This window comes from Bos indicus, chromosome 15, assembly GCF_029378745.1.
Source record: "Bos indicus isolate NIAB-ARS_2022 breed Sahiwal x Tharparkar chromosome 15, NIAB-ARS_B.indTharparkar_mat_pri_1.0, whole genome shotgun sequence".
NCBI lineage: Eukaryota > Metazoa > Chordata > Mammalia > Artiodactyla > Bovidae > Bos > Bos indicus.
Window position 1 is genome coordinate 56805011 of NC_091774.1, and position 26047 is coordinate 56831057.

A 26047-nucleotide genomic window follows, 5' to 3' on the forward strand; every position below is an offset into this window, starting at 1 on the left:
TTACTGATAATCCTGGGGAGGGTAAAAATTGAAGAAATTTTTTCTTTGTGTTCTTCTGCTATTTCTATGTATTCTGTACTGAGCATGTAATATGTTTGATGTTAGTGGAAAAATGCTATTAAAAGAATATTCATGTATTTCAACTAAGTAAAAATAATTATATTTATCCTAGAAACTAAAACCAAAGAAAAATGTTTGTTCACTTATAACTTTGTTTATAATACAAAAATAAAAATAGCTTAAATGTTAGGTAGTAATATAAGCAATATCAGACTTTATAATGTCAACAGCAGATGTTCTGGTTATAAATAAATACTACCCTTCTTTCTCCTTTGCTCCCTATTTCAGTGAATGAAACCACCTTACATCCAAAACCAAAACCAAAACCTTTGATTCATTTCTAATTTCTCCTGCTTTTCTCACTTCTAGAAACTCTAAAACCTCTTGATTCAACTTCTGTATAATAACTGTTGAGTGCATCTACCTCTGGCTCTCTCCATCTGCCTCTGCCTTAATCTGTTATCTCCAACCCAGATTCCTATAACTGGTTCCTAATTGATGTCTCTGCCTCCCCCATCAGCCTTTTTACTGAAATAGAAATACTCTTATCTTTTTCCCTTCAGAGCATTCTCCACACATACCTGATCTGACACCACATATTTACTACTGTACTAGTCATCTCAGGCTGTATGTTGTCACCCTGCTTATTTAACTTATATGCAGAGTACATCATGAGAAACACTGGGCTGGAAGAAGCACAAGCTGGAATCAAGATTGCCGGGAGAAATACAGTAATCTCAGATATGCAGATGACACCACCCTTATGGCAGACAGTGAAGAGGAACTAAAAAGCTTCTTGATGAAAGTGAAAGAGGAGAGTGAAAAAGTTGGCTTAAAGCTCAACATTCAGAAAACGAAGATCATGGCCTCTGGTCCCATCACTTCATGGGAAATAGATGGGGAAACAGTGTCAGACTTTATTTCTGGGGGCTCCAAAATCACTGGAGATGGTGATTGCAGCCATGAAATTAAAAGACGCTTACTCCTTGGAAGGAAAGTTATGACCAACCTAGATAGCATATTCAAAAGCAGAGGTATTACTTTGCCAACAAAGGTCCGTCTAGTCAAGGCTATGGTTTTTGCAGTGGTTATGTATGGATGTGAGAGTTGGACTGTGAAGAAAGCTGAGTGCCGAAGAATTGATGCTTTTGAACTGTGGTTTTGGAGAAGACTCTTGAGAGTCCCTTGGACTGCAAGGAGATCCAACCAGTCCATTCTAAAAGAGATCAGTCCTGGGTGTTCATTGAAAGGACTGATGCTAAAGCTGAAACTGCCACCTGATGCGAAGAGTTGACTCATTGGAAAAGACTCTGATGCTGGGAGGGATTGGGGGCAGGAGGAGAAGGGGACGACAGAGGATGAGATGGCTAGATGGCATCACCAACCGATGGACATGAGTTTGAGTGAACTCCGGGAGTTGGTGATGGAGAGGGAGGCCTGGCGTGCTGTGATTCATGCGGTCACCAAGAGTCGGACACAACTGAGCGCCTGAACTGAGTCATCTCAGACTGCCATTACAAAATACCATAGACTAGATGGTTTAAACAATAGATTTTTTTCAGGGTATCAGCGTGATCAGATCTGGTGAGAGAGCTCTCTTCCTGGCTTGGAGTCAGCCACCTTCTTGCTAGTTTTCTCGTGTCTCTTCTTAGAATTAATTAATTAATTAATTAATTCCATCATGAGGGCCCGGCCCTCATGACCTCATCTCACCCTGATTACCTCCCAAAAGACTCATCTCCAAATACCATCAGACTGGGGGTTAGACCTTCAGCATATGAATTTGTGTTTGACACAAATATTCAGTTTGTAACAACTTTATTATCTTCTGTATTCTTGATGCTCTGGCACATGAATATACAAGGGATAGCCAGTTCTTAGATATAGCAAAACTACTCAGCCTGAACTGTGCCTTTTATATGCAAACTAACCAATTCAGAACCCATTCTCTAAACTACCTCTTACACTACAGGAGGCAGTATTTCTCTGCCCTAATCATTTCAGTGCCAGGTACCTGATAGTGCCAGCCATGAAATCAGAAGACAGTTGCTTCTAGGCAGGAAAGTGATGACAAACCTAGACATTGTGTTGAAAAGCAGAGACATTACTCTGCTGAGAAAGGTTCGTGTAGTCTTTACAGTGGTTGCATACGGTTATGAGAGCTGGACTGTAAGGAAGGCAGAACGCCAAAAAATTGATGTCTTCCAACTGGTGCTGGAGAAGACTCCTGAAAGTCCCTTGGACAGCAGGGAGATCAACCCTGAATATTCACTGAAAGGACTGATGCTGAAGCTGAAGCTCCAGTATTTTGGTTATCTGAGGCACACAGCCGACTCATTGGAAAAGTCCCTGATTCTGGGAAAGATTGAGGGCAGAAAGAGAAGAGGGTGTCAGAGGATGAGATGGCTGGATGACATCACTGATATAATGAACATGAACTTGGGCAAACTCTGGGAGATGGTGAGGTACAGGGAGGCCTGGTGTGCTGCAGTCCATGGGGTTGGAAAGAGTTGGACTAGGTGACTGAACAGTAGTAGCAACAACCAGATAACTAGAGATAACGCCTATATCCTAGAGCCCCTTGAAGTTATTCAAATTAGTCAATTCTAAACCTGCTTACCTTCCCTTGCCTTGCATTTCTTAGGGAAATAGCTATAAAGGCTCTTGCCCATAACCTTCCTCTTGTTGTTTCTGCCTCCTGACTGACCCTGGTGCTTTGCTGTGCTGCTCTGCATGGCAAGGCAGTTCTCTCTTGGGAACTGTGAATAGCAAACTATCTTTTCCTTCTTTTTCTTTTTGAAGGAGGAAAGTTCCCCCTTAATTTTCACCTCCTATTTTGTTTACTTTTTTTTTTTTCATCTTTTTTTTTTGAATTGTTCACAAACATTTCCTACATAATCCAACATACAACAGAGAAATGGTACATCTTTTTCTTTCAATTTGCATACAATGGAAAAACAAGAGTATATATATATTTTACAAAGTTTAACTAATAGACACTACCAAGCTGACAGTTTAAGTCTATATGTGAGAAATTATCTAATAAAAAATAATCAGAATTTATTTAGCATCAGTCACTTCCATAACCAAGTATTATTCTGATTGATAAAACTTGTCATTAAGCTTCTGGTATAAACTTATACCACTATTCCATCGGTTGTGTTGCTCCCCACCTTGGTTCTTCAGAATTACGAACAGAAAATCGTTGCAAAGTAGGGGCAAGCATTTGCAAAAACAAACAAAAATCCCCAGCTTATTATAAGCATGAATGTGTGGTGGAATTTCCTCCCAAGCAATGGACTTCAAATCATTAAGAATCACCAGAACTGAGTATTGTCAAGATATTTTGCCTAAGTCCAAGAAGAGATGCCATTTATTTATATCCAACAGAGGACTGAAAATTAAACTTAGTGTTCCGTTTGGGGGTAGGTTGGAGGGAATTCAGCCATTTGAAAAATGACCATCTTAAAAAAAATGACCATCAAAAATAGGTTCACTAAATTTATTTTAAAAATCATAAAACGTTTCTTACAAAAGAGCATTACATTCTGCACACTGCTCTGAATAGATGCCAGGGACATATGGACTACTGTTACTTTTCCTCCCTGTCCCATCACCCCAAATGTTACAGTGACCACAAAGCAAAGTGTTCACAATAATTACATGGGGGGACTTCTTTAAACCACCAACAATGAACAAAAATTAAAATTCACTCACTCTGCTGCTGTTTCAAAATTTCAATGTTAGTTTTTGCACACCCTCCCCCACCCCCACCCTGTTTGTAAGGAACTAAAACATTACATCTGGTGAACAGCAAAGATTTCACTACACCTCAAATGCAGAACACCTATGAAGCAGAGGAAAGTTGGCTTTTTAAACAGAAGCAGATAAAAAAAAAAGATGCAGGACTCCTTCAGTTCTTCACTAGGCTTATAAAAACTTTCCAGAATACTGCTTCACACTATAAAAAAGAAAAAATATCTTGCTTTAGAATCCTTCAACATCTGCATACTGCTTCACACTGTTCTGCAGCAAATACTGTGCATTCTGTATCTGGTCCTGTGTTCCCGTAATGGTAATGATCTGATCTTCGGATCCTTCTAAAGTCTCATCAATTTTGATCGAAGCTCCTGACTCATGACGGATTTGTTTAATCCGATGACCACCTTTGCCAATAATAGATCCAGCCAAATCTTTGGGAATAGTTACTTGTGTAGTAATAATAGGTCCACCAAGATCACCATATGAGCCACAACCCCCTGCATAGGAATAATCATATCCAGAGCCACCCTGTGGTTCATAAGCCATCTGCCACTCTGATGGGCTCCATGTATCTATTGCAGAGTCCCAGGTTTCATCAGCACTGAAACCAACCATGCTATCATAACGGTCTCCAGGTCTTCCTCTTCTGTCATAGGCTATTAGATCTCCTCCTCTAGGTGGTGGTGTTGGTGGAAGAGGAAGATTCTGAGCTCTACTACCTCCCCGGGCACCTCGTCCGGGAGGGGGTGGAGGAGGTCCTCGACGAGGGTTCATATCTTCATAATCTCTTCTGGAGAGAGGCATGGGATGCCCACCCGGACCAGGCGGCATTCTGTCAAAACCACCTCTTCCCCGCATGGGAAATCCCACAGGACGTCCACGGCGGTCATCAAACATCATTGTAAAACCACCATAATCATAGGTTTCATCATAAAAATTGGGATCATAAGGCTGAGCGCGTCCTTTGATGGGAGACTCTGATATAAGATCAAGGATGATCTTTATGCACTCTACAACCCTATCAGGTTTTCCTCCGATAAGAATGACTCTTTCAGTAGATTGAGGACAACATTCCTGGAAAAGCTTGATTGTTGTCTGAGTGTTCTCTCGAAGTTCTTTGATTTGAGCACCTTTGACTCCAATAATTCCTCCTGCCAGACTCTGATGAATCAACAGTCTCAACTCGCAAAGTTACTTCCTTTATAGTATTGGTAATTTAAGCATTCCACAGCATCAGATTCGAGTGGGAGCTGGCTGGTTGCAGTGGGTGATGGCAACTGCAGGCCCTCTTCCAAGGTAGGGATGATTTTCTTCAGAATTTCTCCAATTGTTTCAATATCGGCACTGATACTCAATATGCACTTGGGGCCACTGCTGTCTGGGACTGAAACACTGGCATTGTAGTCCGTACGGAGAGCCTTAATATTCTTGCCTCCTTTTCCAATCACTGCCCCAGCATTCTTGCTCTGAAGCAGAATGCGTAATTCAACCATCTCATCAGTGTTTCTAGATCTTTTAAAAGCTTGTTCCTCTTCCATATCTTCAGCAGGGCGTTTACCAAATTCGCCATTGGTTTCAGTGTTGGGAAAGGTTTCCTCTGGCTGTTCAGTTTCCATTTTCTTGTATTCATGGGACACACCAATCAGTTATTAAATATATCCTTCCAGGGCAGAACTGAAGTGTTCTGGGCGGGACCAACTGACACCCTAGTGCTGTAGTAGCCTATAGGCCGCAAATAGGCGGGAAGTAGGCAAGATGTCGAGGTCGGTGCAGCAGAAAAACAGAGGATAATGGCGTCTGCAGTGCTTTTGCCTGAAGCGCCCTCCGCCTTTCCGTTTGCTTGTTTTTGACCTTGCCACAATACTTGCAGAATCTTAGCTCCCCAACTAGGGAGCTACTCGGGCCCCAGCACTGGTAGTGCAGAGTCATAACCAGGGGACCACCAGGAAATTCCTTTTCAGTGGCAGTCATCTCCTGATCTATTGGCTTCACCATACCTGAATAATAATAAAATTTATATTACAAAACATACTACCACAGTTGTGAACTGAATTGTGTCCCCTTAAAAATCACATATTGACTGTTTGCAGATGATAGGATACTTACATAGAAAATCCTAAAGCAACATCAGAAAACTCTCAGAGCTCATCAATGAATCTGATAAAGTTGCAGGATACAGAATTATTATATAGAAATCTGTTGCATTTCTGTGCACTAACAAAGAAATATCAGAAAGAGAAACTGAGATAATCCCATTTACTATTACAACAAAAAGAATAAAATACGTAGGAATAAACCTACCTGTGGAGGCAAAGCTTCCCTGGTGACTCAGCTGGTAAAGAATCCGCCTGCAATGCTGGAGACCTGGGTTCAATCCCTGGGTTGGGGAGATCCCCTGGAGAAGGGAACGGTTACCCACTCCAGTGTTCTGGCCTGGAGGACTCCATGGACCATATAGTCCATGGGGTCGCAAAAAGTTGAACATGACCGAGTGACTTTCACTTCACTTCACAGAGGCAAAAGACCTGTACTTGAAAAGTATAAGACCATGATGAAAGAAACTGAAGATGACTCAAACAGGTAGAAAGATACATCATGTTCTTAGATTGGAAGAAACAGTATTGTCAAAATGACCATACTGCCCAAGGTGATCTATAGATTCAGTGCAATCCCTAATAATACATTTTTCACAGACTTAGAACGAAAAGTTTAAAATTTTAAATGGAAATACAAAAGACCCATTTAGATGTTTAATGTAAAGTCAGTAGATCCTGGTACAAAACTTTAAATAAAGGAATCTTCATAAAACTGGTGGTTGATTTACCTGCAGCTTGGGCTCCAAAATCACTGCAGATGGTGACTGCAGCCATGAAATTAAAAGATGCTTACTCCTTGGAAGGAAAGTTATGACCAACCTAGATAGCATATAAAAAGCAGAGACATTACTTTGCAACAAAGGTCCGTCTAGTCAAGGCTATGGTTTTTCCTGTGGTCATGTATGGATGTGAGAGTTGGACTGTGAAGAAAGCTGAGCACCGAAGAATTGATGCTTTTGAACTGTGGTGTTGGAGAAGACCCTTTAGAGTCCCTTGGAGTGCAAGGAGATCCAACCAGTCCATTCTGAAGGAGATCAGTCCTGGGATTTCTTTGGAAGGAATGATGCTACAGCTGAAACTCCAGTACTTTGGCCACATGATGCGAAGAGTTGACTCATTGGAAAAGACTCTGATGCTGGGAGGGATTAGGGGCAAGAGGAGAAGGGGACGACAGAGGATGAGACGGCTGGATGTCATCACTGACTCAATGGACGTGAGTCTGGGTGAACTCTGGGAGTTGGTGATGGACAGGGAGGCCTGGCGTGCTGCGATTCATGGGATCGCAAAGAGTCGGACACGACTGAACGACTGAACTGAACTGTCATTGTGTTATACCAGTGTTTTTGAACATTTAAAGGTGACTCAAGTGAAAGGTCTTGGAGGCAACATAATATAAAAGAGTCCCTTCAAAATCTGGCTCTGTTACTTATTAGCATTGTGATCTTCTAAATGTTGCTTAAACCATCTAAGCCTCAGTGTTTTCATCTTGGAATGTAGATAATAGTTCCTACCTTAGGATTGTGCAGATTAAATGAGATAATGAATGTGAAACATTTAATCATAATACCTTGCACAAATGCTGTCATTTTCATTATTATAATAATTTACTAGAATATATTGCTTTGCATAAATTCTCTTCCTTCTCCCTAGAATGCCTTTCTTTGCCATCTCACTTCATTTCCTGCCACTACCTTTTCTGGCTTCTTTTGCTTCTTTTTTGGGAATATTTACTGTATATTTAATCACTTATTTTTCATTCCCTCTACCTCAATAGACTGTGAACTGCCTGAGGGGAATTATGTGATTATGTCTTGTTTTCTTCATATCCTCAGCTCCTAACATGTTGCCTAGCGTATAGTAGTATATTATTAAAGAATTCATTAACTGCATATTTAGTGAGTAAATTCTATAGGATTGGTTTAAGGATTAGAAGTAAACCCTCCCCCGCCTCCCCCCCAAAAAAGAAATAACTATCATAACACTTAGCTGGACACTCTCCAGCTTGTAGTTTAATATATAGTAGCTATAGTTGTTCCTACCTGGAGAATCCCAGGGACGGGGAGCCTGGTGGGCTGACATCTATGGGGTCACACAGAGTCGGACACGACTGAAGTAACTTGGCGGCAGCAGCAGCTATAGTTGTGAGAAGGCAATGGCAACCCACTCCAGTACTTTTGCCTGGAAAATCCCATGGACAGAGGAGCCTGGTAGGCTGCAGTCCATGGGGTCGCAAAGAGTCAAACACGACTGAGTGACTTCACTTTCACTTTTCACTTTCATGCATTGGAGAAGGAAATGGCAACCCACTCCAGTGTTCTTGCCTGGAGAATCCCAGGGACAAGGGAGCCTGGTGGGCTTCCATCTCTGGGGTCGCACAGAGTCAGACACGAATGAAGCGACTTAGCAATAGCAACAGCTATAGTTGTTATTATTGCTAATAATAATATTATTTCTCAGAGACATACTTTGACGTCACTTACATTAACTGACTTCCCCAGCCATTACTATCTCTTCTTATATATATGAGTGGTTGTTCAGTTGCTCAGTCTTGTCTGATTCTTTGCAACACCATGGACTGTAGTACGCCAGGCTTCCCTGTCCTTCACCATCTCCTGGAGCTTGCTCAAACTCATACCCATTGAGTCAGTGATGCCATCCAACCATTTTATTTATCTTAGGTGCTATAGGATGAAGAAAAAAATGCAAAAGAATACTGATAGGACCTATCACCTGTATATGATGGACATCATTCCTTGATGGAGGCATGTTATCATAGTTTATGATGCTGAATGATCCAAGCTGAGCAGTGAGTCAGGCATCCTACTTAAATATGTACATTAAGACAGATGGATGGCTAGATAAGTTCATTTGTTCAAAAACAATAATCTATACACACAGAGAGTAAATTAGATAATGATATATATATGATAATTAGTAAAATGTATTAGATAATAAGAGGTGACCATCTTAGTCATTCTGATGTTTTATTTTGGATTTTGATAATAATTGCAGCTCTAGTAGTATTCAAGTCCTATTACCTGTCTGTTTCTTTTAGCTATTGGATGAACTCCCAATGATCTACAGCTGTTGTATATTTGTATACTGCATGTAAGTATTTATGTTTAAAATTCATTTACTTGATATATTTTAAAATTCATGTTTGTTTCATAGGGAATTAACATAACTAATGCAGTTATATTACTGGGAGATAAAAACGGTGTAGAAGATTATAACTTTTGTGATTTTAATACAGAGTATAATCTTTTGGAAGTTATACTAACAATGGTTATGAATTTGTGTGATCTCAAATATATTATCCAAAATCCATAACATTTTTCTACTTTGTACCTTGAATTATGCAGGGCAGCAAGTCATCTCTAAATTTTCACAGTTGTACAAGATAAATGGATATTGTCCCCATTTTATCAAAGACTATAAGCATAGCTTATGCTGAGATGACTTGCTTAAGGTCATGCAGTTAATAACCTACAAGTTTAATAAACTTAACTTTTAAAGTATACCTTCTGTTCCCTAGTATTAATACTTCAAACTTGTCTGAACCTCTTATGTGATGGTTATCTGATTCTTTTCAACCAGATCATCATTGCTAGCTCAATAATATCTTCTTTTAAAGATATGCAAAAATAAAAAGTTTTCATATGTATACTATGGTTGATTCATGTTGATGTTTGACAGAAAACAACAAAATTCTGTAAAGCAATTATGACCAACCTAGACAGCATATTAAAAAGCAGAGACATTACTTTGCTGACAAAGGTCTGTCTAGTCAAAGCTATGGTTTTTCCAGTAGTCATGTATGGATGTGAGAGTTGGACTATAAAGAAAGATGAGCATGAAGAACTGATGCTTTTGAACTGTGGTATTGGCGAAGACTCTTGAGAGTCCTTTGGACTGCAAGGAGATCAAACCAGTCAATCTTAAAGGGAGTCAGCCCTGAATATTCACTGGAAGGACTGATGCTGAAGCTGAAGTGCCAATACTTTGGCCACCTGATGCAAAGAACTGACTCCTTGGAAAAGACCCTGATGCTGGGAAAGATTGAAGGCAGGGGAAGAAGGGAATGACAGAGGATGAGATGGCTGGATGGCATCACTGAATTGATGGACATGAGTTTGAGCCAGCTCCAGAGTTGGTGATGGACAGGGAAGCCTGGCGTGTTGCAGTCCATGGGGTCACAAAGAGTCGGACATGACTGAGTGACTGAAATGAACTGAAAAACTAAATAAATTTTAAAAAATTAAAAATAGTTTGAAAAAATATATTATTAAAAAGAACTCATCAGAAACTGTTTCTGAAATAACCAGAAGTAATTATTTTAGGCTCCCTGGGCCTGTGGTCTCTGTTGCAAGTCTTCAACCTCTGCTATTATAGCATAAAAGCAGCCACAGATAAGCTATAAACCAATGGGTGTAACAGTGTTCCAGTACATTTTATTTACAAAGTCAGTTTAGGTTGAGAAACTGATTTTTGCACTGTGGTTTAAATATCAATAACCTCAGATATGCAGATGATACCACCCTTATGGCTGAAAGTGAAGAGGAACTAAAAAGCCTCTTGATAAAAGTGAAAGTGGAGAGTGAAAAAGTTGGCTTAAAGCTCAACATTCAGAAAACGAAGATCATGGCCTCTGGTCCCATCACTTCATGGAAAACAGATGGGGAAACAGTGGAAACAGTGTCAGACTTTATTTTTGGGGGCTCCAAAATCACAGCAGATGGTGATTGCAGCCATGGAATTAAAAGACACTTACTCCTTGGAAGGAAAGTTATGACCAACCTAGATAACATATTCAAAAGCAGAGACATTACTTTGCCGACAAAGGTCTGTCTCGTCAAGGCTATGGTTTTTCCAGTGGTCATGTATGGATGTGAGAGTTGGACTGTGAAGAAAGCTGAGTGCCAAAGAATTGATGCTTTTGAACTGTGGTGTTGGAGAAGACTCTTGAGAGTCCCTTGGACTGCAAGGAGATCCAACTAGTCCATTATAAAGGAGATCAGTCCTGGGTGTTCATTGGAAGGAATGATGCTACAGCTGAAAATCCAATACTTTGGCCACCTGATGTGAAGAGTTGACTCATTGGAAAAGTCTCTGATGCTGGGAGGGATTGGGGGCCGGAGAAGAAGGGGATGACAGAGGATGAGATGGCTGGATGGCATCACCGACACGATGGACATGAGTTTGAGTGAATTCCAGGAGTTGGTGATAGACAGGGAGGCCTGGTGTGCTGTGATTTATGGGGTCGCAAAGAGTCGGACATGACTGAGCAACTGAACAGAACTGAACCCCAATCTAGAAAAATATGTCATCAACCCATCTGTGACAGTGCAGATTTGGGCACTTAGAAAACCTAAGATCAAAACCAAGGAAATTCTAGCTACTGTTTTCTGAAACCTATTCTTAAGACTGAGACTAGAGTCTGTGCTCTCCCTAACATTGTTTGTTGATCTATATTTTCTGTCAAAACTATATTTATTGAAAGAAAAAGTAACAGTGAGCATTGATAAACTAATATCCTGATACACCTGTACCTGCGTGAGACAACGTTGAGAGTAGATAATTTAATAAAAGAGCAGAAGATGACTGCTTTCTTCCCTTATTTGAAATCAGGTGTCTTCTCCTGATCCCCACAGCCTGTTGAAGGCTGTAGGCCGTGTGGGTTCTCTAAGATGAGTGTGTGGTTGCAAGGAAATGATGGGCACCAGTATACCCAGGGCATGTATACACATGGCAAAATAGCATTCTGTTTGTTTTCCTAGTTTTATATTCTAAAACAAGTTTCTCTCTTTTTTTTCTTTTTAAGGTTTGAATGTTTTAAGATGAAGAAGTCTGTAAATTACCATCTGCTTTTTACCTTAGTTCTCTTCAGTTTAATAGTAACCATGGTAAGTCATATTTTATTTCTAATAAATTAAGCATGTGAACTGCCATTTATGGAGTTTGGTACATTTTGCTTCTAGTGTTTGCTTCATGCTGTTCAAACTGAAATATTTCTAAAGGAAACTCCCTTATAGATATTGCTTCTTTGTTTTCTATTTAGGTGTTATTTCTCAACAAAAAGTTGAAACAATTTTTTTTTTTAAACCTGTTTGTTTTTTTTTTTTTTTGACAGGAAGTGGGAAAAGTCAAAAAGCAGATATTCAATAGCAATAGAAAGCAAATAACGATTAACTTTTCCTCATGGATGAACATATTATGTCCTATTTGTTAAAAAAAGAAATTGGCTCTGATCTTTAGTGCCTCCTGTGACTATTTTAATGCCTAAACTTTTCCAAATAGGTTGAGATAGCTGATCACTTATGTGTGCCAGTTCATCTGTTCCCACATTTCTAGTACTACCTATAACCTGACAACTATCAAATCCACATCTTAAGCCTTAGATATCACTAATATTAGGAACCTCAATCTCAGCACATTCCAAGTTGAACTTATTTACCCCTGCCCCATGATACAAACCTACTCATTATCTTTCCTACAAAATCTGCTTATGCTCTAAGTTGCTTGTCTTGGTTGCTACTGCTGCTGCTAAGTTGCTTCAGTCGTGTCCAACTCTGTGCAACCCCAGAGACGGCAGCCCACCAGGCTCCCCCATCCCTGGGATTCTCTAGGCACGAACACTAGAGTGGGTTGCCATTTCCTTCTCCAAGGCATGAAAGTGAAAAGTGAAAGTGAAGTCGCTCAGTGGTGTCTGACTCTTTGCGACCCCATGGACTGCAGCCTACCAGGCTCCTCTGCCTGTGGGATTTTCCAGGCAAGCGTACTAGAGTGGGTTGCCATTGCCTTCTCTGCTTGTCTTGGTTAAGGACCTACTAAATACTCTGTTACTTAATAACTATGGGACTTTGGACAAGTTACTTAACCTCTTGAAATTTCCTCATTTGTAAAGTGAAAATAGTAATAAACATACATTTCATATTAGTTGTAAAAATTAATCCCTGGTACACAGTAAGGACTCCATAATTCTTTTGCCTTAAAAAAAAAAAAAAGCCTTTTAAGAGCCTTGCCCCTCTGCATTTCTTCTGTAACTAACAGTGAGAATCTGAAATTATGTAAAGGGAAATTAGTATTTTGAAATAGCAAATTTCAGAGTTTAAAAACATTCTGCCTTATTGAGTTTAGAGTTATACGTATATAAATATTTCATACACATCTTACTATTAAAGCTTTCTGGTTGCTTGAAGGAAATGATCTACTCTTGTAAAGAAGGAACTTCCTCCAGGAATAAGAAATTCTGTAGCAAATTGTAAAATTACATAAAATTTGTGAGATCAGCAGTACATTAAATGAGGCTATAGAGATGTATAAAAATGGTCCTTCCTGTCAAAAAGATTATTTCCTTGTAGGGGAGAGAAGCAAACTAATAAATGCCATAACATTTATACATTGACAGTCTGGTAGAAAGAAGGATGAGTGGTGGATTCTGCTAAGCAGAAAAAAAAAACCTCAGAAAAGACTTCAAGAAAGAGGTATAATTTGAGCTGAATCTTAGAAGATGAGTGTTTACCAGCAGGGGCATTTGCTAACCCAGTGAAGCATGGCATGTTTAAAGATACAGAAGCATGAAACTAGCGTCTTTGGGGTAGCAGTATACTTTTTGGAGCCTAGGATGAGAAAGAGACAGGAAGATACGAATAAGGCCAAACAGAAAGGCTAGAGCAATGTCATGGGAAGGCTTTGAAATTTGGACTTTGTCTTGTAAGTGATAGGAGTCATTTCAGATTTGTGATTTAAATTTTGACTCCTCTCTACCATGTCTTTTTAAAGGTGTACTCTTACAGGGCAATAAATGCATACAATAAGTGGGCATTGAACTTAATCACCCACATGACATTGGAGCCTGAAACTAGAGTTTGTGTAACTGAAAATGTTTCTCAGTGAATGCATTAGAGATTTTTGGAAGCAGAAGAAAGAACAAGAAATTTATTTTAAATGTTTTTACTTATTAGCATATATTATCTGCTAGAGACTTGCGCATATTTTGGCTAATTATTGCTAACTATTATTATTCCCATTATCCAGATAAGGAAAAATGAGTCTTTTGGTTAAATGACTTGCTCAGACATATAGCAAGTAAGTGGCAGTTTGAAATTTTGCTGCTAAGCCCAGTGTTCTTGCTAGTGTGAAACAGATCTGCTGCAGGGATTGTCAGCATAACCTCTTCAGCTCTGATGAGTATTCATGCATCTGTGCTCCCTGATGCTCATGCAGAGGCCAAGAGGCCAGAGTAGTCCACAACAGCTGTGAAACATTTAGTTTACCTTGAAGAAGCTCGGGCTTCCCTAGTGACTCAGCAGTAAAGAATCTGCCTGGGGTGCAGGAGACATAGGTTCAATCCCTGAGTCGGAAAGATCCCTTGGAGAAGGAAATGGCAACCCACTCTAGTATTCTTGTCTGAGAAATTTCATGGACAGAGGAACCTGGCAGGCTACAGTTCCTGGGGTCGCAACAGTCAGACATAACTTAGCAACTAAATGACAACATGATGAAGCTAGCCGTGGCGCAGACACACCTGAGGTAGTAGCCCTTTTGTGGCAGCCACGTAATCTGATTGGTTTCACATGGCTGGAGTCAGTTCTAGGATGCAAAACAAGGGAAGCCAGAGACGTATGAGATTTGCAAGGTAGTAGGTATAGGTTTTCTTTCCCCTTCATAAGGCACTTCTTTCACATCTATTTCTTTTAATCTTTTTTCAGGTTTACCTTAAGGTAAAGGAGCCTATATTCCATCAGGTAATTTTTGAAAATTATTACACATTTTATTACTTAACCTGCTTTGTATTTTCCTTTTCTAGTATATGCATGTATAACTTATGGAAATGAAATGGTGGATGCTCTACAAAAGAACAGTGTTTAAAACAGATTGCAGACAAGCTCCTATAGGAGGTGTAACAAAACAAATACCAAGAACATTCAATGCCCAGGCTCCACTAGCTGTTGTTAGACAATCATGCAGGTGCAGCATTGCTCTTATAAGCACAAAAAACCAGGAAATATTATTCACATGCACATGTAAATAGTCTTTTTTATGACATTATCTTTTAGAGAAGATATAGGGAAAATACTCAAGAAATTTTCAGTCTAACATATATGAGTTGGGAGGTTATTTATATCAAAAGAAACAAACATAAGAAACTTTGGTATAAGAAATAGTAACTTATGTGCATCCTAGAAAGAAACTAGGGTAGAATGAGTATGAGACCCTTAATAAAGAGAGCCATTGTTTATTGAGTGGTGTGATGTGCCTGTCACTATGCTCATTACTACATAGACTTTAATCTCCACAGCAGTCCTAAAAATTATGGATTATTGTCTACATTTTAAGGGAAACTATCTCAGAGATACTAGGTAATTTGCCCCATGGTTACACAGTTACTAAGGGGCAGAGCTAGGATTCTAACTAGATTTGTTTGACTCCTGTCACTATTCTTTTAACAAAGCAGGATAGATAGAAATATATACATAAGCAAGGAACCACATATTCCAGGAGGATTAGAGGCCTTATACTCTTTAGAATATTTTGTGTTTATATTAAAAAGTAAATGTTCCTGTAACCTTTTAAACTAAAACTAGACAATAATCATCTGAAATATGTTTTTTAAAGAAATAAATTCCATATCCACATTATTGTGCCTAGGTTTTTTCCATAGGCCAGCTGAAAGGAGATGTACTGAATAACATAGATGGTATTGGGAGGGGGGCATTCTCACTTTCCTGTTTGTTATAACTCGAGGTGATGTCATTGTGTATTTATCCCTTTATTAGAAATATTTATTAACACAGTATAAAAATAAAGTAAGTTTATGTGAAGAATACTTCAGTTTTTATAAACTTCTTACTTGAAAAATTTGAGTTAATTTTTCTATGTTTATGACCACTCAGTTTTCTCTTTTGTGTTTTTTACTTATTTGGTACTGTGTTTTGTAATAAAAGGTACAAACTATTCATGTAACTTTCCATGCTGTAATTTCCTGTGTTTTTCCAATAATATTTTCTTCTCTGTGTATAGGAAAGATAAATAGATATCTGTGTATGCTGATAGGAGGGATGAAAACTTATAATTATGACTAATATCCTAGGCTTCAGTTCAGTTCAGTTGCTCAGTCATGTCCAACTCTTTGCGATCCCGTTAACCGCAGCACGCCAGGCCTCCCTGTCCATCACCAGCTCCCGGAGTTCACTCAAACTCATGTCCATCGAATCAGTGATGCCATCCAGCCATCTCACCCTCTGTTGTCCCCTTCTCCTCCTGCCCTCAATCTTTCCCAGCATCAGGGTCTTTTCAAATGAGTCAGCTCTTTGCATCTAGGCTTAGAGATTAAAAATCAGGATAGGGAAATGAAGAAGTAGAGGAATGCTAGATGAAGTGGATAAGCATTCTGAAGGTAGGGATTCATTCATTCATTTATTCGTTAGATGTTTGCTGTATACTTTCTAAGTACCAAATTCTGAGCCTGATGTTGGAAATAAAGAGGCAGTAGAGCACAGACTTAAGATCTAAAGTCAAGCATAACTGAATTCAAGCTAGTCTTTCCACTTACTGTATAAGTTACTTAACTTTATTGAGCTTTGGTTTCCTCATTATTCAACAAACACTTTTTAAGTACCTTCAGTATACCAGGTGCTGTACTAGGCACAGGAGATATACTCCAGTTCAGTTCAGTCGCTCAGTCATGTCCGACTTTTTGCGACCCCATGGATCCCAGCACGCCAGGCCTCCCTGTCCATCACCAACTCCTGGAGTTCACTCAAACTCATGTCCATCGAAGTGGTGATGCCATCCAGCCATCTCATCCTCTGTCATCCCCTTCTTCTCCTGCCCCCAATCCCTCCCAGCATCAGTCTTTTCCAATGAGTTAACTTCACATCAGGTGGCCAAAGTACTGGAGTTTCAGCTTCAGCATCAGTCCTTCCAATGAACACCCAGGGCTGATCTCCTTTAGGATGGACTGGTTGGACCTCCTTGCAGTCCAAGGGACTCTCAAGAGTCTTCTCCAACACCACTGTTCAAAAGCATCAATTCTTTAGTGCTCAGCTTTCTTCACAGTCCAACTCTCACATCCATACATGACCGCTGGAAAAACCATAGCCTTGACTAGATGTACCTTTGTTGGCAAAGTAATGTCTCTGCTTTTGAATATGCTATCTAGGTTGGTCATAACTTTCCTTCCAAGGAGTAAGCGTCTTTTAATTTCATGGCTGTAGTCACCATCTGCAGTGATTTTGGAGCCCCCAAAAATAAAGTCTGACACTGTTTCCCCATCTATTTCCCATGAAGTGATGGGGCCAGATACCATGATCTTCGTTTTCTGAATGTTGAGCTTTAAGCCAACTTTTTCACTCTCCACTTTCATCAAGAGGCTTTTTAGTTCCTCTTCACTTTCTGTCATAAGAGTGGTGTCATCTGCATATCTGTGGTTATTAATATTTCTCCCGGCAATCTTGATTCCAGCTTGTGCTTCTTCCAGCCCAGTGTTTCTCATGATGTACTCTGTGTAAAGCGTCTGCCTACAATGTGGGAGACCCAGGTTCAATCCCTGGGTCAGGAAGATCCCCTGGAAAAGGGAATGGCAACCCACTCCAGTATTCTTCCCCGCCCCCCAAAAAAGCAGAGATATACTAGTGAGTGAAATAATGACATCTCTGCTCTTATAGAGCTCTATAGACTGCGTCTCTAAAGTTGGTATAATAATCTCCTAAAGTTGTCTAAGTTTAAATGAAACAGTGCATTTAAACCTAGCGTGTAAAGAAAGTAAAAGAAAGTGAAGTCTCTCAGTCGTGCCCGACTGTTTGCGACCCCATGGATAGTAGCCTGCACCAAGCTCCTCCGTCCATGGGATTTTCAAGACAAGAGTACTGGAGTGGGTTACCGTTTCCTTCTCCAGGGAATCTTCCCAACCCAGGGATTGAACCCAGGTCTCTCACATTGTAGACAGATGCTTTACTGTCTGAGCCACCAGGGAAGTCCAGAGTAAATGTTAACTAGTATTAATATACTACATGGCTGTTGGTCTCAGAACTCACTATCTGATCAGGATGATTAACTTGTAAAAATGTATTTGTAGTATATATGCTTTATAATAAACATGTAAAAGAAGTACTAATGCAGGCAAAGACACAGTCTATCTACCTAGATGACTCAAAATAGAATTACAAAATATACTTATTGTATGTAGCTAAATAATTGCTTTCTTTGGTACTGAAGAGCAATAGTAAGGAAAACGGCTCACTGTTTTGATACAGTAGTATTCCTTGCTACTTTGTTAAGTTTTATTTAAAGAGAATTTAGCCTCAGATGTCTGATCTAGAGTATCCTATGCTGATCTGTTAAGTAATTATAATTGATACTTTCTATTTATGGCTTAAAAAAAAACTTATCCCTAATTATCTTCTGAGTATCATTTTTAAGAAAAGAGACCTTATTCTGAGAATCTTCTAATTGTCAAAGTTTAGAGTATTTTTCTTTCATATAAATGTTGATGTTTTTATTTGTAGAAACTTAGAAAAATTGCTTTGGAATTTGTAAGTGGAAAAATTGTTTTGGAATTTGTGACAAGATTTTTCAAAATCTTAACAATAATGAAAAAGGAAAGCAGAGCAATGTGGTTTAATCTAAAGGAACTCTGACTTAAGGCTGGGATCTTTATTTCTTACTACTTTGATTTCTTAAAGTTCAGAATCTCAGTATCTTGCTATTTTATTATCCATCAACAGATTTCTTGCTGTACAATAATCCAGTATTGTATTCTCCAATATCTTTGTCTGTAAAATGTTCAAAACAAGGATATGTACTATTTCATAAAGATTATATAAAAGTAATTAATATAAGATAATGCAAAGCATAAGGCAATAAGTATAATAATACTGTGTAATACTAAAATTACTTAGTAAGATGTAAGATGACATGCATAAATTTCTGCCTATGATGATCATGGAAAGCTTCTGAAAGAGATATTTGAGTTGAGCTAGACAAGAAGTAGTGATAGTAGTGATGTGTGTTTGCTTATTCGCTCAGTCGTGTCTGACTCTTATGACCCCATAGACTGTAGCCCACTAGGCTCTTCTGTCCATGGGATTCTCCAGGCAAGAATCCTGGAGTGGGTTGCCATTTCCTTCTCCAGGGGATTTCCTCACCCAGGAATCAAACCCAGGTCTCCTGCCTTGCAGGCAGATTCATTACCTACTGAGCTACGAGGGAAGCCCCGATAGTAGTGATAGTAAAATTAAAAGTACCTGTCACAACAAGGATGATTGTCTTGCTAACCAGATTAGCTTCTCTGAGGAAGAATATACTGATAACAGTTCTACTTTATTGAGTCCAAGGTGATCCAGACATCTGAAAGGGAGCCAAATGCTATTTATTTAACTTGATGGCCTTGCGAAAGATAATATTCAAATCACATAGCTGTCACATTGAATAGAAACACCAGCATGTCTTAAGGAGGAAAACAAAAACAAAAGCATACATGAGAATAGATTAAATGGACATTTAAGAAATAATGTAACCCTTTTAAAGAAGCTAATTGAACAATCAGTAGTTGAGTATCTCAGATGAGATCTCATCTAATGTCTCAAAGAGTACTGTTGCTTAAAATCTTACCAAAGTAGATGTCTCCTAAAGATTGTTTCTCGACATGGCACATCAGTATTTTATTACTGTGCCTTCTAATTTGACACTCAAGGTTTGCAGGAAAGGACACACTATGTAAACAATTTGAAAAGCAGAAACTTGGATTTTTAACATTTTTAAATTTGTATTCTATCATGTTTTGTTTGTGCCATTTTATTACAAATTAGAGTAGAAGGATATATAAGCACACTGGAAAAGAAGCTGACTTTTTTAGTGTTTACTAAATATTGTGCTAAATATTATATATTCTTTCATATAGTTTATGTAGATTGACTAACTCATTATCTTATTAAAATATCAGCAAATCTGTTTAGGAATTGGGATTATCTTCATTTTATAGATGAGATAACTGAGAATCAGAAAGGTTAAATAATTTGCCCAGTGTTCAGCTCATTGATTGGAGAACTGGACATTGAACCCAGATCCTTTTTTCCCCTGAAACCCATATTACTTTTATGATATGTCCCTATAGCTAATTACTTTGGAATCTAATTTATTGTCCGAAAGATCTGTTTTTCAAAAGAATGAAAAATACTATTTAGATTTTTGTGCAATAGTGAACTTGGAAGAATGTGAAGACCAAATATATAAAACTTAGGGATAGCTGTGCTTTACTTTAAACCTCAGTTCAGTTATCAATTTAAAAAACTGCCCAAAGTCAAATATAAGTGAAGTACTTTGGGAATAAAAAGAGATTAAGTAATTTTTATAGAAGGATATTTGGAAGGCTTCACACAGGAAATGACATTTGAGGAGGATTTATTTGACCATGGAACTCTTTTTTTTTTCTTTTCATTGAATATCTCTTAATATCCCTCAGCACAGTGGTATTCTGGGGTCTTATTTGGGAAATCTTATGCTAAACACAAGACCATGTAGAACATGAGAAGAGAAAGAAGAATGGAACCAAATTGTGACTTATTGACTGTCATGCTAGAGTTTGGAACTTATTTTGTCATTGACAGAGACATAAATTATAGTAGTTGCATGTAGGCTGGATTAGAAGGCTGTATAGTTTGGGCAGAATTAAGATTTTAAACTAGTTCTGAATACCTACAAAAACTATGCTTTTACAAAGTCTCATTGCCTTATGAGTCTTATGAAATTATGTTACAGTTAAAAAGTAGTATCTGCATTTAGCTTACTACTATTTAAACTATCATCTAATTATGTAGGAAGCACCAGCCTTTTAGCCTTATCATATGAGAATTGTTCAGTCATGTCCTACTCTTTGCAACCTCATGAACTGCAGCACGCCAGAGAATAATTTATACTATTAACTCCCAAAATAAAATGCCTCTTACATCAGTATTTTGAGTATGATTATAAAAATATGAAACCACAGTCACCTAGTTCAGTCCCTTCATTTTACAAATGGGAATCCAAGAGTAAGATGAGTGAATGGACTTATTCAAGTGACTTACGTATTGAAACTGTAATCAGGTGGTAGAAAAATCTGGATTCCCCTGACTGTAGCCCTTGGCTTTTTCTGTTAGAGGCTCCCTTTACTATGTTTGGGCAATTGAGTGAGTTCATTACAAATTCCAAATGCCTAAATCCCATTACCTATTACCACCATCGGTTCCCACTCACTGGTACTTTATCCACAGATCCCTACCTGATCTCCCACCCTCATAAATGTTTCTTGACCACAGATGAGCTGAGTGCCTTTCTCCAAGAGTGAAAGACTTGAACCCACTCTGGGCATTTAATGTGAAGCTGTTAATTATTTCAGCGGGTTATTATGGAATTCTTTATTGTCTAAATGTCTTTTACTTTTAAACAATAATCAGAATTACAGAAAAGCTGCAAGGATGATAAAAAGAACTTTTGCCCCAAACCACGTGAAAGTTTATTGTCAACATACTGGAACATGATGACTTACGATAGTGTCTAATAGACATCTCCATTGTGTAATTGTTCTCTGTCCTTTCATAATTAATAACAACTTGGTAGTAAAGTACTTTGAGATTTATGAAAATACTCTTAATTATTAAACTTTGAATTTATTTTTATCTGTTTGGACTCTCTCTTATATTCCTACTTTATTCAGTATTCACTGATTTGTAACTATCATGATTTATTTTGGTATATCATGATTTCCATATAAAGAAAAGGTGGCAAGGATACACAGAAAAAGTGTACAAAAAAGATCTTCATAACCCAGATAACCATGATGGTATGATCACTCACCTAGAGCCAGACATCCTGGAATGTGAAATCAAGTGGGCCTTAGGAAGCATCACTACGAACAAAGCTAGTGGAGGTGATGGAGTTGCAGTTGAGCTATTTCAAATCCTAAAAGATGATGCTGTGAAAGTGCTGCACTCAATATGCCAGCAAATTTGGAAAACTCAGCAGTGGCCACAGGACTGGAAAAGGTCAGTTCTCATTCCAGTCCCAAAGAAGGCAAATGCCAAAGAATGCTCAAACTACCACACAATTGCACTCATCTCACACGCTAGCAAAGCAATGCTCAAAATTCTCCAATCCAGGCTTCAACAGTAAGTGAACTGTGAACTACCCGGTGTTCAAGCTGGATTTTGAAAGGGCAGAGGAACCAGAGACCAAATTGCCAACATCCGCTGGATCATCAAAAAAGCAAGAGAGTTCCAGAAAAACAATTACTTCTACTTTATTGACTATGCCAAAGCCTTTGACTGTGTGGATCACAACAAACTGTGGAAAATTCTGAGAGATGGGAATACCAGGCCACCTGACTTGCCTCCTGAGAAATCTGTAAGCAGGTCAGGAAGCAACAGTTAGAACTGGACATGAAACAATAGACTGGTTCCAAATTGGGAAAGGAATACATCAAGGCTGTATATTGTCACCCTGCTTATTTAACTTGTATACAGAGTACATTATGTGAAATGCCAGACTGGATGATACACAAGCTGGAATCAAGATTGCTGGGAGAAATGTCAATAACCTCAGATATGCAGAAGATACCACCTTTATGGCAGAAAGCTAAGAAGAACTAAAGAACCTCTTGATGAAAGTAAAAGAAGAGAGTGAAAAGGCTGGCTAAAAACTCAACATTCAGAAAAATAAGATCATGACATCCGGTCCCATCACTCCATTGCAAATAGATGGGAAAACAATGGAAACAGTGGCAGACTTTATTTTTTGAGGCTCCAAAATCACTGAAGATGGTGACCACAGCCATGAAATTAAAAGATGCTTGCTCCTTGGAAGAAAAGCTCTGACCAACCTCGACAGCTTATTAAAAAGCAGAGACAAGGTCCCTCTAGTCAAAGCTGTGGTTTTTCTAGTAGTCATATATAGATGTGAAATTGGACTATAAAGAAAGCTAAGCACTGAAGAACTGATGCTTTTGAACTGTGTTGTTGGAGAAGACTCTTCAGAGTCCCTTGAACTGCAAAGAGATCCAACCAGTCAATCCTAAAGGTTGTCAGTCCTGAATATTCACTGGAAGGACTGATGCTGAAGCTGAATCTCTAATACTTTGGCCACCTGATGCTAAGAACTGACTCATTGGAAAAGACCCTGATGCTGGGAAAGAGTGAAGGCAGGAGGAGAAGGGGAAGACAGAGGATGAGATGGTTGGATGGCATCACTGACTCGATGGACATGAGTTTGAGCCAGCTCTGGGAGTTGGTGATGGACAGGGAAGCCTGGCGTGCTGCAGTCCATGGGGTCACAAAGAGTCAGACACGATTGAGCAACTGAACTGAACTGAACCATCATGATATATTTTGGTATACAAATTGTCTCAGATTTTGCCATTGGAGCAATTTCAGGCTGGTATCTATGCCCTTTTGACCTGTCCCATCACTCTTTGAATATGTTTTACTTTTTGGCACAAGAAGATGTTCTTGACTTATCTTGTTCTTTCCCTGCTCCAGGCCTGATCTCCATGGAGCCTTGGTTTCTTTTATTGGAGAATGGAATTTAGAAACCAGATCCAAGTGCTGGATATGTGGTTACATATGTCTCTCCTCTATTAGACTGAGCTGTTTGCAGTCAGAAATAGGGTATCTTTTCATCTTTGAATGACAGATGCCTAGTCCAGTTACTGTCACACAGTCTGTGTTCAATAATTTGTGGTTGTTTAGTCGCTCAGTTCTGTCTGACTCTTTTGCGACCCTGTGGACTGTAGCTCACCAGGCTTCTCTGTGGGATTTCACAGGCAAGAATACTGGAGTGGGTTGCCAGTTACTTCTCCAGGAGATCTTCCTGACCCAGGAATAAAACCTGTGTCTCTTGCATCCCAGGCAGTTTCTTTACTGCTGAGTCACTCAGAATTCTCATTCAGTAAGTACTTGATAGAAAATAAAGTGGCCAGTTATTTGGAACCCCTCTCTATGTTTTTGCTTGATCCACGGAATAGAACATAATGAATAAGTCATGGAGAATGTAGCTCTGAAGAAATATTGAAAGTCAATCTCCCTCATTATCAAAATAATTATTGTATATCTACAGTTTTTGACTTCCCTGGTGGCTCAGATTGGTAAAGCATCTGCCTGTATTGTGGGGACCTGGGTTCAATGCCTGAGTTGGAAAGATCCCCTGGAGAAATAAATGGCAACCCACTCCAGTACTCTTGCTTGGAAAATCCCATGGACAGAGGAGCCTGGTAGGCTACAGTCCACAGGGTCACAAAGAGTCGGACACGACTGAGCGACTTAACTTCATTTCACTTCACTTCACAGTTTTTCAGGTCCCACACTATAGCCTCAGCCTACTTAATTTGCCCTCTTTTACCTCTCTGTTTCATCTGTCTTCAAATCTTTCCACATAGGCATCTTAATGCCACATCACAGAAGAAAAAATTGTTTTTCTGTCTTGCTCAAGTAATCTTTCTTTTTACTGATAAACAAAATCACAACATGCCTTTTTCCTAGGCTTCTTAGGGATAAGTACCAGGTCTCAGCTTACACACAGTATATTTCTATGATGCTTTAGCAGCGAGAAAATGCAAATATTATTTTTATTATACTCTTTGGAGTTTGGAGATTGAAAAAATTATTAAATATGGATAGAGATGAAAATTCCTTATAGTAATCTTTTAAAATGAAAATTATAGAGAATGGGAAAGTACATTCTGTTATCTTTTTATTTAAAAATGAATAATCTTAGAAGACTCTTGAGAGTCCCTTGGACAGCAAGGAGATCAAGGCAGTCAATCCTAAAGGAAATCAACCCTGAATATTCATTTGAAGGACTGTGGCTGGAGCTGCAGCTCCAATACTTTGGTCACCTGATGCAAGAAACAACTCGTTGGAAAAGACCCTGATGCTGGGGAAAATTGAGGGCAAGAGGAGAATGGAGTGACAGAGGTTCACATGGTTGGATGGCATCCCTGACTCAATGGACATGAGTTTGAGCAAACTCCGGGAGATAAGTAAAGTATAGAGAAGCCTGGGGTGCTGCAGGTCATGAGGTTGCAAAGAGTCAGGCATAACTTAGTAGCTGAACAACAACAACAGTCTTTGAATATGTATAAAAAAAGGGTTATATGGACACTCCTAGCTCTAAGAAAACCTAGGAAATCAAGCTTTTATAGCTGGACATATAACCATCCTAATAAGATCAGTCTTTTATAAAGACAGAGGCAGGAGTAGATACTGAGTAGGCCACTACAGGCTCTGCCTCAGGTTTCTAGGGGAGAATAAAAATATATAGGATAGCCAGGCCATGGAAGCAGCCTAGATGTCCGTCAGCAGACGAATGGATAAGAGAGCTGTGGTATGTATACACAATGGAATATTACTCAGCTATTAAAAAGAATGCATTTAAATCAGTTCTAATGAGGTGAATGAAACGGGAGCCTATTATACAGAGTGAAGTAAGTCAGAAAGAAAAATACCAGTATATTAACACATATATATAGAATTTAGAAAGATGGTAACGATGACCCTATATGCGAGACTGCAAAAGAGACACAGAGGTAAAGAACAGACTTTTGGACTCTGGGTGAAGGCGAGGGTGGGATGATTTGAGAGAATAGCATTGTATCATGTATATTATCATATGTGAAATAGATCGCCAGTCCAGGTTTGATGCATGAGACAGGGTGCTCAGGGCTGGTACACTGGGATGACCCTGAGGGATGGGATGGGAGGGGGGTTCAGGATGGGAAACACATGTACACCCATGGCTGATTCATGTCAGTATATGGCAAAAACCACTACAATATTGTAAAGTAATTAGCCTCCAATTAAAACAAATAAATTAAAAAAATATATATAGGATAGAGATCTTTGTGAAGAAGAGAAAATTTATTTGGAAAATCCTCATTGTACTTCCAGGGTATAGGTTGTTATCCACCATTAGATATGTTTAACATGCTCTCTGAATCATCCATTTCTTTTGACTTCTCTATGCTAATAATTTGTAAATCTGTTAATTAAGCTCAGTTTTTTCTTCTAAGATTTAGATCCAAGTATCCAACTCCTATTACAGATCTCCACTTGGCTATCTGACACCTCAAAGTCTGAACATACACAGAAATGAAATAA

At 38.9% G+C, this 26047-nt stretch overlaps 1 protein-coding gene and 1 pseudogene across 5 annotated transcripts in view; one reads left to right on the plus strand and one right to left on the minus strand.

Annotated features, from left to right (window-relative positions):
• ACER3 (alkaline ceramidase 3) overlaps positions 1–26047 on the plus strand; it is a 157789-nt gene that overhangs the window by 88293 nt on the left and 43449 nt on the right. For all 5 annotated transcript variants that reach the window (XM_070803950.1, XM_019974827.2, XM_070803951.1 and 2 more), the window contains 3 exons: positions 8974–9026; positions 11740–11821; positions 14630–14665. In XM_070803950.1, coding sequence (XP_070660051.1) covers positions 8974–9026; positions 11740–11821; positions 14630–14665 — 171 coding nt within the window. The remainder of the gene's footprint in view (positions 1–8973; positions 9027–11739; positions 11822–14629; positions 14666–26047) is intronic.
• On the minus strand, positions 3549–5649 carry LOC109569466 (heterogeneous nuclear ribonucleoprotein K pseudogene; annotated as a pseudogene).